The 15,124-nt window shown below is 38.6% G+C and overlaps 2 protein-coding genes and 1 long non-coding RNA gene across 5 annotated transcripts in view; 2 read left to right on the top strand and 1 right to left on the bottom strand.

Annotated features, from left to right (window-relative positions):
- Positions 1–1,735: 1,735 nt before the first annotated feature.
- On the bottom strand, positions 1,736–6,024 carry LOC121856802. Of its 2 annotated transcripts, none has more exons than XR_006087056.1 (2): positions 5,965–6,024; positions 1,736–2,754 (listed from the first exon to the last, which is right to left on the bottom strand). It is a non-coding gene; the product is annotated as an uncharacterized LOC121856802 (long non-coding RNA). The 2 variants fall into 2 exon arrangements; XR_006087057.1 differs by having other exon boundaries at positions 1,736–2,751.
- Positions 6,025–8,182: 2,158 nt separating this feature from the next.
- On the top strand, positions 8,183–13,252 carry LOC121856791. Its single transcript, XM_042352492.1, has 5 exons — positions 8,183–8,287; positions 8,405–8,993; positions 9,317–9,487; positions 9,709–11,527; positions 13,213–13,252. Exons 1-5 carry the CDS (start codon positions 8,183–8,185, stop codon positions 13,250–13,252), a joined length of 2,724 nt encoding a protein of 907 aa, XP_042208426.1.
- A 324-nt stretch (positions 13,253–13,576) lies between these two features.
- LOC121856826 (eukaryotic translation initiation factor 4H-like) overlaps positions 13,577–15,124 on the top strand; it is a 51,796-nt gene continuing 50,248 nt past the window's right edge. Inside the window, exon 1 of one of the 2 annotated variants that reach the window (XM_042352556.1) lies at positions 13,577–13,624. In XM_042352556.1, coding sequence (XP_042208490.1) covers positions 13,593–13,624 — 32 coding nt within the window. In that variant the 5' untranslated portion in view covers positions 13,577–13,592. Of the gene's footprint in view, positions 13,951–15,124 lie in introns of both variants that reach the window. The other variant, XM_042352557.1, reaches the window with a different exon arrangement.

Raw genomic sequence — 15,124 nt, 5'->3', positions numbered from 1 at the left:
TCCAGTCAGTCACCCATAATGCCGTGTTGTGTATTAATGCCTGTAAACTGTCTTGGCTTAAACACTGCAGTTCTGAGATCTATAAATACATCCAACAAGGATCAAGTTTCTTGCCTTTAGTTTAATTTTATGTCATTTATATTTAAAATCCTTCTTCCCCTGCAAGTACCTTCACCTGGCTGGCTCTAAGGTCCTGTCTAGCATAAGTACAGTGTCATGGATTTTCTTATGTAATGTCTATGGTGTGGATTATATTATATGAAGATTATAATATATTGTGTTTCTTATATTTCTTACCGTAGAGTTCGATACCTTCACACTGGTTACTTACAGGAGATTATTGCATATCTACGTAGAAATTCACTCCACCACCCGACATTCCATGATTTATACTTGATAAATGATGATTTAATGAGTTCCATTGATTTCCAACATCCATCTAAGTTATTGGTTGTACTCTGTCATAACCAATCAGTCATTACCTTTAGTAATAATAAGATAGGATCACAGATACAGGCAGATAATTGCACTTACATTTATTTGGCAAGCTTCCATACAATGAGTTACAATTTGCATGGATATACGAGTCACTCATATTCACGCTGTAATAAAGTTAATCTTCTAAAAGAGGGACTTTTCAACTTGGGGACACATTTGATTACTCTACTATGGGTATGACTTAACATAGCCTTAATTCTTCAAGTGATACATTTACTGCCAGCCTGGATTGCTCGTTGCAACCAGGCTTCCGCACAAGAACTTCTTCCCACGGGGAATAACAACAAAAAGGTTATCTTGGGCTACCACACATAGTCTCGCATCACCGACAGTTACTGTAGACGGTTGTCGCGGCAAGAGGAACTGGTAAGCGTGACTTGATTAACCAGTTAGGTTCAGTAGGCCAACCTGGATTGCTTTTGTCGTAACCAGGCTTCCACACGTGATTTTTCCACGGGGAATACAAACTTAGGTTAACACACTTAATCTCGTGTCGATCACGGTCACTGTAGACAGGTGTCGTGCAGGAGAACTCTGTAAGCATGAATTGATTAACCATTTACTGTAGGTTTGATAGGCCAACCTGGATTGCTCTTGTCGCAACCAGGCATCCACACGTGATATTTCCAAGGGGATAACAACCTAGGTTAGCACACTTAGTCTCGTGTCACAGACGGTCCACAGGACGGGGTGGCGGTGGAGGACTGTGTGGTGTCCCGTTCCCTTCAGGAGGGAGAGGGTGGGGACGACATCTTAACTAACCCATGGCCGAGGGGATACTACTCAAAATGTGGTTTTGGGGCGTGAAGCGATGAACAGTACGACACTGTCTCAATGGCCTCCCTCAATAAACTGGCTAACATACCACTAATGGAAAAAATATGTGGTAGTCATGGCTCGCCGGGTGCCTTATCTCTAGTAAAACAAACTTTGGAGTTGATTGTGTGGGTAAGCCTAACGCAACCCATGACATACAGTAACTGAATCCCTCTTAACCCTTAAGCCCCAGGTGACGTTCCTGAACGCCCGACCTGGGTGACATTCAAGAACGCTTGCAATTTCCACGCCACTGTTTGAATGCCCAGCACAGATTATAAGGTGGTCACGCCACACGCAGGGTAGCGTGGGTGAGCTCAGTGAGGTTAGTACACATTAGCCTGTCGCCATTGAGAGTTGTCTCTCAACCTCTCACACTAAAAGTAGTGTAGTGCAGTATTACTGGAAATTAATGCTATTATTATGTTATAAATGTATTTATTTGTGGAATTATTAATCCGATAATTATTTATATACTGTACATTACTTACTCTCCTAAACACGAAAACAGCCAGACAGCCTGGCGACAAACTGCGTGTGTGTCGCCGAGCACTTTTTATGGAAAATAATGCAAATAAAATAAATTCTAAATAAATTATTTATAGGAAATAAGTATTATGATCAGTAAATATACACATAATTGGCCATCCCAGACACAAAGGCAAACTGAAAATGGCCGCTAAGTGCGTAGTGACCACAATCGCTAGCAGTTAAAACAACACTGTCCCCTTATCTCCCTCGCCACTGCGGCCTCAGGGAAGTTTCTAGAGGTTCAATATGTAGTATTTCTTACATTTTTTTATCGTTTAACCCTTAGGTCCCAGGTGACGTTCCAGAACATCCGCCTATTTTCCCGCCATTGTTAACCCGGGGCTTAAGGGTTAAATTAAAAAATATTTTTGGAAAAGTTGACTTTTCTCGATTTACCCTGATGGGGGATACGCCCAGCGGCACCCTAGCCCGAGGAGTAGGGGCTAAGTTACACAAATAACTGGTGTCAATCTTGGCATTATTGACTTGCCTGCATCTATAGCTGTCTCAATACAGGTAGCTATACTCTTCTCATCCTAACCTAGCCCATAGGCCCTGCCACTCTTCTAATAGCTGATTGGTTCATAAAAAATTAAAACTAAATGTGTTCACGGTTGGTAAGCAGACCTGTTATTATCTAATATAATGTTAAATATCTGGACTATCAAAATGCAAATGATTTCAAAGCATTAGCACTTGAGAAAATTTTTGAACCTTTTAAGTATTTATTATAAAAGGTTGCCCTGAACTGTTGTGCTGGCCGCTGCCCAGAACTGTTGTGCTGGCCGATGCCCCGATGTCCTGAACTGTTGTGCTGGCCGCTGCCCTGTACTGCCGTGCTGGCCGCTGCCCTGTAATGCCGTGCTGAGCTGGCCGCTGCCCTGTAATGCCATGCTGAGCTGCCCTCTGCTGAAAGAAATATTTATCAAGAAATTAAGTTCACATTAATAAATGTCGAAATGTCATTTCATGTTTTCATTTACCTATTCCCGGATTAACTGTATTTCACTTTACGTATAGAACTTTACAGTTACATATATATACAGTATACAGTTATATATATATATATATATATATATATATATATATATATATATATATATATATATATATATATATATATATATATATATATATATATATATATATATATATATATATATATATATACAGTGAACCCTCACTTTACAATTGGCAGAAAGTGAGAAACGCGTAAAGTGAACAACATAACATATGGGATTAATTGAAATAGAGACCGGGCCGACCCCCAAACTCCACTTTTTCAGACACAATACCTACGTTGTAGTAAAAATAACTTCTTAATTTTATGATGGTATGCACACAATTAATAATTAAGAGAAATATCAATAATATTAGGTTTTTTAACACTTACTTTAGTAGAAAAGATGGCTGGGCACACGGGGATAGGGTGTTGGTTCCGAGGAAGAGGGTAGATTATTGGCCCTCACCTGTATCACTTGTATCACTATCCACCACAGAGGCTTGCAGGGCCTCTTTGTCAAACCCCTCAAAGTCCATATCCTCACTATAATTATCACTATCACTGATTTGGGCTGGCTGTGGTGGGTGACAGGTGAAGAACTCGGTAATGTTTTGATGACTGGGCGACCTTGTGCGCACCCTGCTCGCGCCGCTCTCCGCGTAAAGGGGTACACGCACCGCGGAATGTGAGCATTCCGGTTTCGGCAAGGTACCGAGTAAACGTGGAAACGCGGAATGTGGGACCGCGTAAAGCGAGGGTTGACTGTATATATATATATATATATATATATATATAATCAACACCTCAACCCACCAGGATTCGAACCCACGGCACACAAGCCTATGACTGTGACCGGGGAACACTAACCACTGGACCACCTGGTGGGTTGAGGTGTTGATTGTATGTAGAAGTCTGCGTGCTTTATTGGGCTAATGAAATATATATGGATCCTCGTGTTTCGAAGCCGGATTTGGTAAAACGTTACTCTGACCACCTAAGTGATACGGGTGGTCCCCATTAGAGGTTCACGGCGCCATAAGCTCGTTGAACAGGCTTTGTGTGAAATATAACAAAGTCTAGGACTGCTTTTAGTATCCTGGTGGTCCAGTGGTTAGCGTTCCCCGGTCACAGTCATAGGCTTGTGTGCCGTGGGTTCGAATCCTGGTGGGTTGAGGTGTTGATTGTATGTAGAAGTCCGCGTGCTTTATTGGGCTAATGAAATATATATATATATATATATATATATATATATATATATATATATATATATATATATATATATATATATATATATATATATATATATATATATATATATATATATATATATACAGTATATATATTTTTGACCTGACCTGACTAGTCACGTCACCCCCTTCTCTAAAGCTCCTCTACGCTCTACGTGTGTGTTGGTGTGGGGGATTAGTGGATGACATCATTATGACCTGACCTCATGTTTTATAAGGTCACCCTGTATATTTAAGCCTCTCTCTGTCCATGTAATCCAGTTGCCACTGAAGATGTCTTGAATAAAGACGAAAGCTAAGGTGCTCCGTTGCTTCCCTTTTCCCTTGAGATTTTATCAAGATATATACAGGGTGTCCCATAAACTTCCATACATAGGAAAAATAAATTTTATATGAAAATCCATTTTTATTTATATAATATGCTCTACGTGACTACCATTCTGTTGAAAACACTCTTCAATACGTGTCCTCCACTGCTGAAGAACACGTTCAAGCACAGCTGGAGTTATGCTTGTAATGGCGTTGGTGATACATTGTATGGAAACTTATGGGACACCATATATATATATATATATATATATATATATATATATATATATATATATATATATATATATATATATATATATATATATATATATATATATATATATATATATATATATATATATATATATATATATATATATATATATATATATATATATATATATATATATATATACAGTTGGTCCTCACATTAAGCGGTCCCGCATTCCGCGTTTCACCGTTAACGCGGTGCCTTGCCAGAACCTAACATTCTTACATTCCGCGGTCGCGAACGCCATTACGCGGAGAGCAGCTGGCAAGCCGCGCCATTTTTGGATCCAAACCTCCCGCCATCCGCCATGTTGTGTAAGAGGCGCAAAAATGGTGCGCACAAGGTCGCCGAGTCATCAAAACATTACCGAGTTCTTTACCCGCCACCCACCACAACCGGCCCAAGTCAGTGATAGTGATAATTATAGTGAGGATATGGACTTATATGGACTTTGAGGGGTTTGACAAAGAGGTCCTGCAAGCCTCTGTGGTGGATAGTGATACAATTGATACAAGTGATACAGGTGAGGGCCAATAATCTGCCCTGTGCCTCGGAACCAACCCCCCATCCCCGTGTGCCCAGCCATCTTTTCTACTAATACCTAATCATAAAGTTAAGATAATATTTTTACTACAACATAGTAGTGTGTCGTCAAAAAGTGGAGTTTGGGGGTCGGGCCAGTCTCTATTGGAATTAATCCCATATGTTCTGTTGTTCACTTAACGCAGTTTTCACTTAACGCGGTACCCTGTAGGTTCAATTGACCGCGCTAAGCGGGGTACAACTGTATATATATATATATATATATATATATATATATATATATATATATATATATATATATATATATATATATATATATATATATATATATATATATATATATATATATATATATATATATATATATATATATATATATATATATATATATATATATATATATATATATATATATATATATATATATATATATATATATATATATATATATATATATATATTGTACAGTGAACCCTCACTTTACGCGGTTAATTCAACCCACGGCGGCCCGCGTAAAGTGAGAAACGCGTAAAGTGAACAACATAACATATGGGATTAATTGAAATAGAGACCAGGCCGACCCCCAAACTCCACTTTTTCCCGACACAATACGTACGTTTTACTAAAAATAACCTCTTAACTTTATGATGGTATTCACCCACACATAATATAGAAGGGAACAGTCAATAAGAGAAGAATAAAATGAAGGTTAGGTTAGAAAAAACAAGGCTGGGGTTAACACTTACGTTAGTAGAAGAGATGGGTCGGCGTAGGGGAATGGAGGCTGGTTCCGAGGCAGAGGGCAGGCTACTGGCCCTCAGGTGAGTCACCATCACTGTCATCCACACTTGTCAGGGCCTCCCTGACAAATCCCTCAAAGTCATCTTCACTGTCTCTACCTCTGTCACTATCACTGGCTTGGGCTGGCTGTGGTAGGTTGCGGGCGAAGAACTCTGTTATGCTTTGCTGACGGCTGGTGTTTATGTTGTCGTGATAAACCTTGAAGTAGGGCTCCATAGTCTGCAACAGCTGGGTAGTGAAGATTTCATACCTGTTTGCGTCAGGGTCGTCGGAAAGGAGGAGCTTGGCTTTCTCGATACGCTCGATGGCACCCCTAACATTACTATGGGATAAGCGGCGTTCTTCTTGGGATGACGCACCACCTGCCTCTTCACTGACGTCATCATCATCTACCATCTCGTCGGTAGTCACATCAGGATCCCTTATCACCTCCAGGATGTCGTCGTTGGTGGTCTCGGAGAAGCCTGCAGCTGTAACACTCTGCGCAGCTTCTCTGGCAAGGTCCACTGCTACTGCAATAGTCAATTTTTCTTTTGTCCAGGTTTAGCGTCAAATAAATTTAGCTAATATTAAATCGATGAGTGTTTGGAAACTAGCCCTTCAAATTATCATGAACCAATAAAATAAAAAACACAAGCACAACCTGGAAGTAGGGGAGAATATTCAGTAGGCGTCTTACTGGCCCACTGAGTTACTCTCCCCACATCCAGGAAGTCCGTTGTGGCTTATAATAAACATGAAAACGGAGATGCCAAGCTGAAACTCTCAAGAATGTCATGAATTTTTTACTCATAAAACCAGACAAGAATTTCTAATCTTTGGACTTCGAATATTTTTTCAAGCATTAAATTTTTGGACTTTAAATACTTCATAAAGCAATAAATTTTTGGACATAGAAATACTGTATTACCGTTAAGCACATTTAGACATTAATATAGAAATACAAAAATATTTGGCATTATTAGATTTAATACATCAAAATAAATCTGACATTTCAGTGCTACTATACACTGTACTCCCATTAAACCGGATCTTCATAATTTGGATTTGGCCTTAATTTGTATGTTTTTCAAAAATTTAATTACACAATTTGTACTCTGAATGAATCCGAAATAACCAAGTGGTTCGAAAAGTAGCCTAGGCTGCCACATAAAATACTGTTTATAATTATTGTGCATATATAAATATTTTTCAATTGTACAAAGAGAAGTAATAAAGTAAATAATACAGCAATAAATAAATGTAAGACTTAAATTGTGAGGTGAGCTGATAATATGTACATGATATTCCAAAATTATATATTGGATTACACTACATTAATAAAATATTTTGTGAGTCTTCATTAATATTGTATACAATATTTAAATTTCTTAATGCAACAAAAATCTTTGAGAGGGTGCCTAGATTTTATGCCCATCTTTTACAACATAGAAGTAAGTTGTGGATGATTTAGGTGTTTCTGGTTAGCTGTTGAGTAGCATAAAACCTAAAAAGTGGTAGTAGTAGTACAGTTCCTCCATTGAGCAGATCCAAGGAGTGATGAAGTAACCACAGGCAGACATTTACATCATCTTGGCAGTTGCCGTTACCATACCATTTCATCTTTATGAATCGCAGCATATATTCACCCACTGCATACTCCTGGGGCCATTTCTCAGTGTTTTTAAGCATACATTACTTATATACACAAAAACATTTGTATCAAGACTGAATGTCACACTTAAATAAAAAATGTATTGGAACCTTGGACATTAAAATTATGTCGAGTGTATCTAAAAGAAAAATATGCATTTCATGTATCCTACCTTCAATGATGTCATTGTCTTGAAGAGTTATATTTTTGCAATTTTGTATTTTAAGACAGGAAGTCAAATCTGCTTCACCATGCTATATCTGGCAGAGAGTGTGGAAGTCCTGGTAATAGGATAGGATAAGATAGAGCTCTTGTAATTTTGCCCAAATTTATGAATAACAAAGGAACATAAGTGGAAATTAAGTAGATACGCAGTTCTGTGAATATACGGAGGCATACAGGAAGGTAAGCCCATCAAATTTTTGTATATACAATAAAGAAGAAGTCAAAATAAGTGAGACCAAGGACTCAGGCAACAGGAGAAGGAAGGCAAGTGTCAACAAACATATGGAGGAAAGAAGAACACCGAAATGTGTGGAGAATGTGGATTAACAGTCAAGGATAGCGAGAAAGCAGCTAGCTGTGATGTTTGTGAAGTGTGGTTCCACATCGAATGTGAAAAATTACCAGAAGAGGTATATAACTTTATGCAAGATGAGGAGGCAGAAGGAGTGTTGATGTGGTAATGCAGTCACTGCAAGAAGGGTTGTGCTAAACTGCACAAGTACATAAAAAGAATTGAGCAACAACAGGTGGAACAAATGACCAGTCAAAATGAATTGGAAGGCAAAGTAAATCAACTGAGAGAATTTACAGAACAAGAACATGATAAGAATAAGGAGATAGAAGTCAGGATGGGTATATTGGAGGCAAAATCTATTGAAATAAATGATGTGTTGGAAACAAATCCGAAGAATGACAGGGGTTTTGAAAACAGACTGGAAACCTTGGAGGCTAGAACAGTGGGTTTAGAAGGGAAAGTAGATTCTGGCAGGGTAACAGGTAGTGCCACTAAAGTGAAGCAGGAAGACAACACAGGGAAACCAGAGCCTGTTGGTGAACATATAGAGGCACTAAATGAGAGAAAGAAGAGGGAAAACAACATAGTGGTATATGGTGTGCCAGAATCTGGATCCCCAACAATGAGCGAAAGGATTGAGAGTGATAAATCTTATGCACTGAACCTAATAAAAGAATGTGGCATCACTAGTGGCCAGGAGATAATAATTAAAGTGATTAGGCTGGGTAAATTTATCCAGGGAAAAGCTAGACCTATGCTAGTCAAGTTATCTACTGCAGATATAAAGGCCAACCTATTTAGAAACATCAGGAACCTGCAAGGTAATATGAAATTCCAAGACATAAGAATAGCCAATGACTTAACTAAAAGGGAGAGAGAACATGAAGCTGTTTTATGGCAGGAGGCAAAAAACTTAATGGACTCCGGGAAGGGGAGACACAGAGTGGTAGGTCCTCCGTGGAGGCGAAGAGTCGTCAAAATAGGGGTCCAAGAGAAGTAGTGAGGCCCAAAGAGGAGAAACATGTACATACCAGTAGTGTAAATAGTGTAAGGAAACTGATTAAAAATAGGAAAAAACAAGAACACAATGTTAATGTAGGTAAATTTCTTATTATGTTTAGTAATGTGGATGTGTTGAGTTCAGACAAGTTAATAGAGTTAAATGCACAGTTGAAGGAGATGGAAAATACTCTGCAAGTAATAGCCTTACAGGAGGTAAAGCCAAAACACTACAGATATGAATGGATTACAGCTGAATATAACCTAGAAGGTTATGACATTAGAGAGCAAAATCTCCTTAATAAGGAAGGGAGAGGTATGTTAATATATATATTAGGAAAGGAACCAAATTTTACAGTGTTGAACTTGATACTAAGTTTTGTGAATATTGCTGTATAGAAGTGCCATGTAGTAGTGGTAATTTACTATTTACCTCCATTTACAGAAGCCCTAATAGTGATGAAAGCAATAATATTAATTTGCTCCAACTTATGCAGGAAGTCAATGATAAAAGTATGCTTTATAAAATAATTGTAGGTGATTTTAATCTTCCACAAATAAATTGGAGTAATTATACTTCTGTAATGGGACTGAATGATGTTGGTACCATGTTCATCGAGAAAGTACGGGACTGCTTTCTCACTCAACATATAGAGGAAATCACCAGGATAAGAGGAGACAGCACAGGCAATACCCTTGACCTGTTGTTCAGTAACGAAGAATCTATAGTAGGAGATATCAAGCTGGAGAGTCCACTGGGAAAGAGTGACCATGCCTGTATTTATTTCCATTGTGACTTACAAGAGATGGAAGACAAAAGTAAAAAACAAGTGTACATGTATGAAAAAGCAGATTACCTACTGATGAAGCAAAGGCTTACGATGGACTGGATCCAATACTTATCATTGGAACCAGATATTGAAAGTAAGTGGAATAAGTTCAAAGGAAAATTCCAGGCAGTCATTGACGAGTGTGTCCCTAAGAAGATAATCAGAGGACTGAGGGTTAGCAGAAAAAGAACAAATGAAAAATTACCCATGAACAAGAAGCTCTGGGCTAAAGTGAAGAAAAAACAGAGACTGTGGGAGAGACTGAAAATAATGAAAACGAAGTTCAATGAAAGAGCATGCACAAGGGAGATGTATCTGGAAACTGAAAAGGAATACAGGAGATTAAATAACCAGGTCAGATGGGAAACTAGAAACATCTTGAAACGGAAAGAACAAGAGATTGCGAAGAAGGTTAAGGCAAATCCAAAAGTGTTCTGGAAGTATGTACAGACAAAAACAAGAACAAAAGCTAGAATTGCAGATCTTTACAAGGATGAGGAAAAAGTACAGAAGACTGTGAATGATCAAGAAAAGGCAGATGTACTCTCAGAGCAATTCTCACGAGTTTTTATCAAGGAACCAGATAGGGGGATACCAACAGCCAACAAGAAAGACGTGCCAGCTCTTGAACACCTGGAGATAACCGAGGGCAAAATAAGAAAGGTGATTCAAAAATTGAAAAGACATAAGTCTCCCGGTCCAGATGGGTTACATCCAAGAGTCATTAAGGAGATGATGGAGGAACTACTTCAGCCTCTGAGGATCTTGTTTGAAAGCTCTTTTCAAGAAGGAAATATACCCGAGGACTGGCGTATTGCATATATCACAGCTATCTATAAGAAGGGAAGTAAAAGTGAACCAGGAAACTACAGGCCAGTCAGTCTAACTAGTGTAATCTGCAAATTAATGGAGTCAATATTACGGGAAGAGATGATATCCCATATGAAAAAATATGGATTGTTTAGTAATAAACAGTTTGGCTTCATTTCCGGCAGGTCAACAGTCCTACAGTTGATTAGGGTACTAGACAGGTGGACGGAAATTATCGATGACAGTCAGGCTGTGGACATAGTGTATTGTGACTTCATGAAGGCTTTTGATAGAGTACCCCACAAAAGACTATTAGAAAAAGTATCTAGTTATCGCATTGATGGAAAATATCTTGATTGGATAAGGAATTTTTTAACTAAGAGAAAACAGAGGGTTGTGGTAAATGGAGAAGTATCTGACTGGAGAGAGGTCACTAGTGGGGTCCCTCAGGGTTCTGTCCTCAGCCCCCTGCTGTTTGTCCCTTTTATCAATGACCTGCCTGAGGCAATTAAACACGACAGTGAGGTATATCTATATGCTGATGACACAAAGATTTTTAGGAAAATAGAACGAGATGAGGATTGTGACATGCTGCAGGAGGACCTGGATGGGATCAGGGGTTGGACTGAGAAGTGGATGCTGAACTTTCACCCAGAAAAAAGTAAATACATGAGGATAGGAAGAACAAAAGTTGCTGACCATGGATATCATATGTACACCACAATCAAGAAGACCACTGTAGAGAAGGATGTAGGGGTAGTCATCGATGATAAGCTGACGTTTTCTGACCATCTAGCTGAGAAAATCAACAAGGCTAATAAAATAGTGGGCATTATTAGAACTTTTGTTCATCTGGATGCACCTATATTCAAGGCTCTGTACACTGCTCTGGTTAGGCCACACCTTGAGTATGCTAATCAAATTTGGTGCCCATATCTCATTAAGGATATTGAAGCAGTAGAGAATGTACAGAGGAGGGCTACCAAATTAGTACCACAGATCAAGGATTTATCTTATGAGGAAATACTAAGGAAATTACAGTTACCGACACTGGCGTACAGAAGATCTCGTGGGGACCAAGTGGAAACATACAAGATAGTGTGTGGCATATATGACCAGGCATGTACAGCAGGAATGTTCCAGATGAGGGAGGCTGACACTACCCGGGGGAACTCAAAGAAGATCTACAAAACAAGAACGAGGCTAAATCTCAGAAGACACTCGTTCACGAGTAGGGTTGTCAACAACTGGAATGGGTTACCTGAGTGAGTAGTGAATGTGGAGATGGCGGAAAAGTTTGAAGCAAAATTAGATAAATACTGGAAAAATCAACAAGTATATAATTATAGGGCACAAATATCCGCCACACACAGCCACCGTCCGAGTAGAGAAGAGGCTATTGAGCTGGAGTCACAGGCGTGAGCCTCTTCCAGAAGATCATCTGTGAGCATCTGTGAGTACTCTTCTTTTATCCTCTTCACCACCGGTCCGACTAATTACCCAAATGTAGCCGCAATGAAGTCAAATAATGGTCCTACATGAATAAATCGGACTGCTAATCACTTCTCGACTAGTATTTGGCGTCACAAAGTCACAAAAAAATGGAAAACTTACTTTAATCTGAGTTAATAGATCGCGTGCATGTACTGAGGGAGCGAGTAATTACCCAAATGTAGCAAAATGTAGTCGCAATGGAGTCAAATGATGGTCGTTCAAGCGTAAATCGGGCTGTGAATCACTTCTCGATTATTATTTGGTGTCATAAAGTCACAAAAAATTGGTAAACTTAATTTAATCTGAGTTGTATTATGTTAGGTTAGGTTAGGTTAGGTTAGGTACATGCACTCGATCTAATAATTCAGATTAAATTAAGTTTACCAATTTTTTGTGACTTCGTGACACCAAATACCAGTCGAGAAGTGGTTGGCAGTCTGATTTATTCATATAGGACCATTATTTGACTTCATTGCAGCTGCATTTGGGTAATTAGTCGGACCCCTTCACCACTGATCGGCTCGTTAGCCACTCGGGCGATCGGTCACGTCTGTCACGCAATGTTGGCAAGTACTGTACTAGGCATGTACTGGCTCCTGCATTAATGTGAACTGTTTTGCACCATAATTGAAATTACTGTTGCAAATACATACTCTTATGATCCACAAGTTGTTTATATTCTACCATTTCTTAAATCAAGCTACTGTATGAGGAATAAAGTTTACTTTCTTCTGAGTTGATGGGACTGAAAAGCGATAGGTAAATTATGGAAGTGTACAGACAGTTAAAACTGTCACCAATCTATGGAGACATGTTCTACAAGGTGCAGCCCAAGCTAAACAAAGGCTAGGATTCACCTTTGTTTATATACATCTTATGGTAAGTACGGAATGTAAACACAATTCAGCTCTCACAAAGAGGAACTATCAAAAGAAGGGCTTACTTAAAGCAAGGAAACAGCTGGATAAAGGTTTTTAACACAAGAAATCATATCATAATTGTATGAAGACCATTGATAACCCCAACAGTTGGAGGAGGCACCGTGCTCAACTGGCCGCCGCCATGCTGGGTCTGGGCCAGAGTCAACCATTCCATTGTTTACATACCTTTTCATTCTTGTTACCTAATAAATAAATTTAATATGTTACTAAATAATACCAAGTACTTTAATTTGTTTATATTTATCCTTTAATCACATTTATTTATTCGTTGTTAACTCAAGAAATGTAATTTACGCAGTGCATTCTTTTCGGTGATTCTCGCCATGTCCATTCACTTGAAACCAACATGGCAGGTTTCTATGATGATCAGTATTCCCGGTAAGATTGAATATTATAGTGCAAGATAGAAGAGTCTGGGTTTTGTCATCCCTACATTGTGATTCATTTTATTCGGAAGAGCCGGAGGCATCTAAAAGCTTAGTTTGCTAATAGGGTTCCATTATAAAGAGTGAAAAGAGACGTTCGGAAGTGCGGTTGGCGCGGTGGGTTACCAATCGGCAGTAATCTGGGATTTTGACGTCTGCAGTTCTTTTATCTGACGGTGGAGCAAACTTCCGGCTACAAGGCGGCGTGTCAAGTGTCACCCAAGTATCTGACAAAGGAGTTAGTACTCATCGTGTCGCGGCCATGGCTGATTCTGAAATGTAAGGTCGGTGTGTTTAACTACCTTCTCCGTCCAGATTGGCTAAAAACATTGCTATTTTTTTTTCATTATGAAGTTACTAATAACTGTAAAAAGTTGGTGATGTGTAGAAGTGGGGGTCTGCCCATTTCGTCACCATTATTTTTAACCTGTTTCGTCACCGTGTTCATTCCCATCAATATACTGTATATACGAAAATGACTGCTGTTTGGGATAGAAAAGAGTAAAACACACTAAGACAATAAAAGACGAAAAATAAAAATAAAAACATTGTTAATACGCCTGCAATCATCTCACTGCTGGGTGATTTATGCTCTGGTGCCAAGTCATCTTCATTTGTTCTGCGTTTTGTGTACCAATGTTGAATCGTTTTCTTTATTAAACAATTAATATTCAGGTATAGTAATAACACAATAAATCATTTGTTTTGCATTTTATTTAACACAATATTTTTTTCGTTTTCTTTATTAAATAATTAATATTCATGTATAATAATAATACAATACTTCCCGAGGCATCTGTATGCATGTGTAATTTTTAGTCGTGTAAAATAATAACTTGCAATTTGTCACTAATACCAGTGACTGTTAGTGGTGATGAAATGGACTTGATATTGGTAACAAATGAGGTTTTGGTGACGAACCGGGTCGGTGACGAAATGGGGTGTATCCTAGAAGTGTATACATAACACTTTGGAGTGAGATTATGAGTGTAACTTTAATTTATAATTAATGTTAGAAGCCTAATTTGGCTTATTGTTGGAATTTCAATGTAGAAATTAATATGTTCCTCCTATAATTTGTTTCAAAAGCTCAAGAGCTTCACATTCGTTTTAACATCCCCACCAGTTTCTATAGAGAGTTGATATTTTGCTATTTAGACTTTACCATTAGATAGTGGATATTTTGCCGTGACTGGCAGGTCTTAATAATGCTATTTTACCGTGAGTGTGCTGCTCTGATCGGTTAGTCGTCCATTAACAGCGAACAACGTGAGAATATGTGACCATGACTGGTGGCAGTTAGCATTTATTTCTTAGTTAGTCAGAAGTCTGTGTATGAAAAATGAGAAATAAATCCTAGCCCGCCAGAGTCACGGTCACATATTCTCATATACTGTAATTCAGTTTATGAGCTGGGTAAAAATTTTGGAGTTGCCTGAAAAAACACACACAC

This window comes from Homarus americanus, unplaced genomic scaffold (genome assembly GCF_018991925.1).
Source record: "Homarus americanus isolate GMGI-L3 unplaced genomic scaffold, GMGI_Hamer_2.0 scaffold43075, whole genome shotgun sequence".
Classification (NCBI taxonomy): Eukaryota; Metazoa; Arthropoda; class Malacostraca; order Decapoda; family Nephropidae; genus Homarus; species Homarus americanus.
This window is presented reverse-complemented; position numbering and strand designations above follow the sequence as displayed.

Coding starts and splice junctions, on each gene's coding strand:
- LOC121856791 (XM_042352492.1), top strand. CDS start 8,183: ATGTGTGGAGAATGTGGATTAACAGTCAAGGATAGCGAGAAAGCAGCT. Junction 9,488..9,708: donor CCTTAATAAGGAAGGGAGAG/GTATGTTAATAT, acceptor AAATAATTGTAG/GTGATTTTAATCTTCCACAA. Junction 11,528..13,212: donor GACCATGGATATCATATGTA/CACCACAATCAA, acceptor AACACAATTCAG/CTCTCACAAAGAGGAACTAT.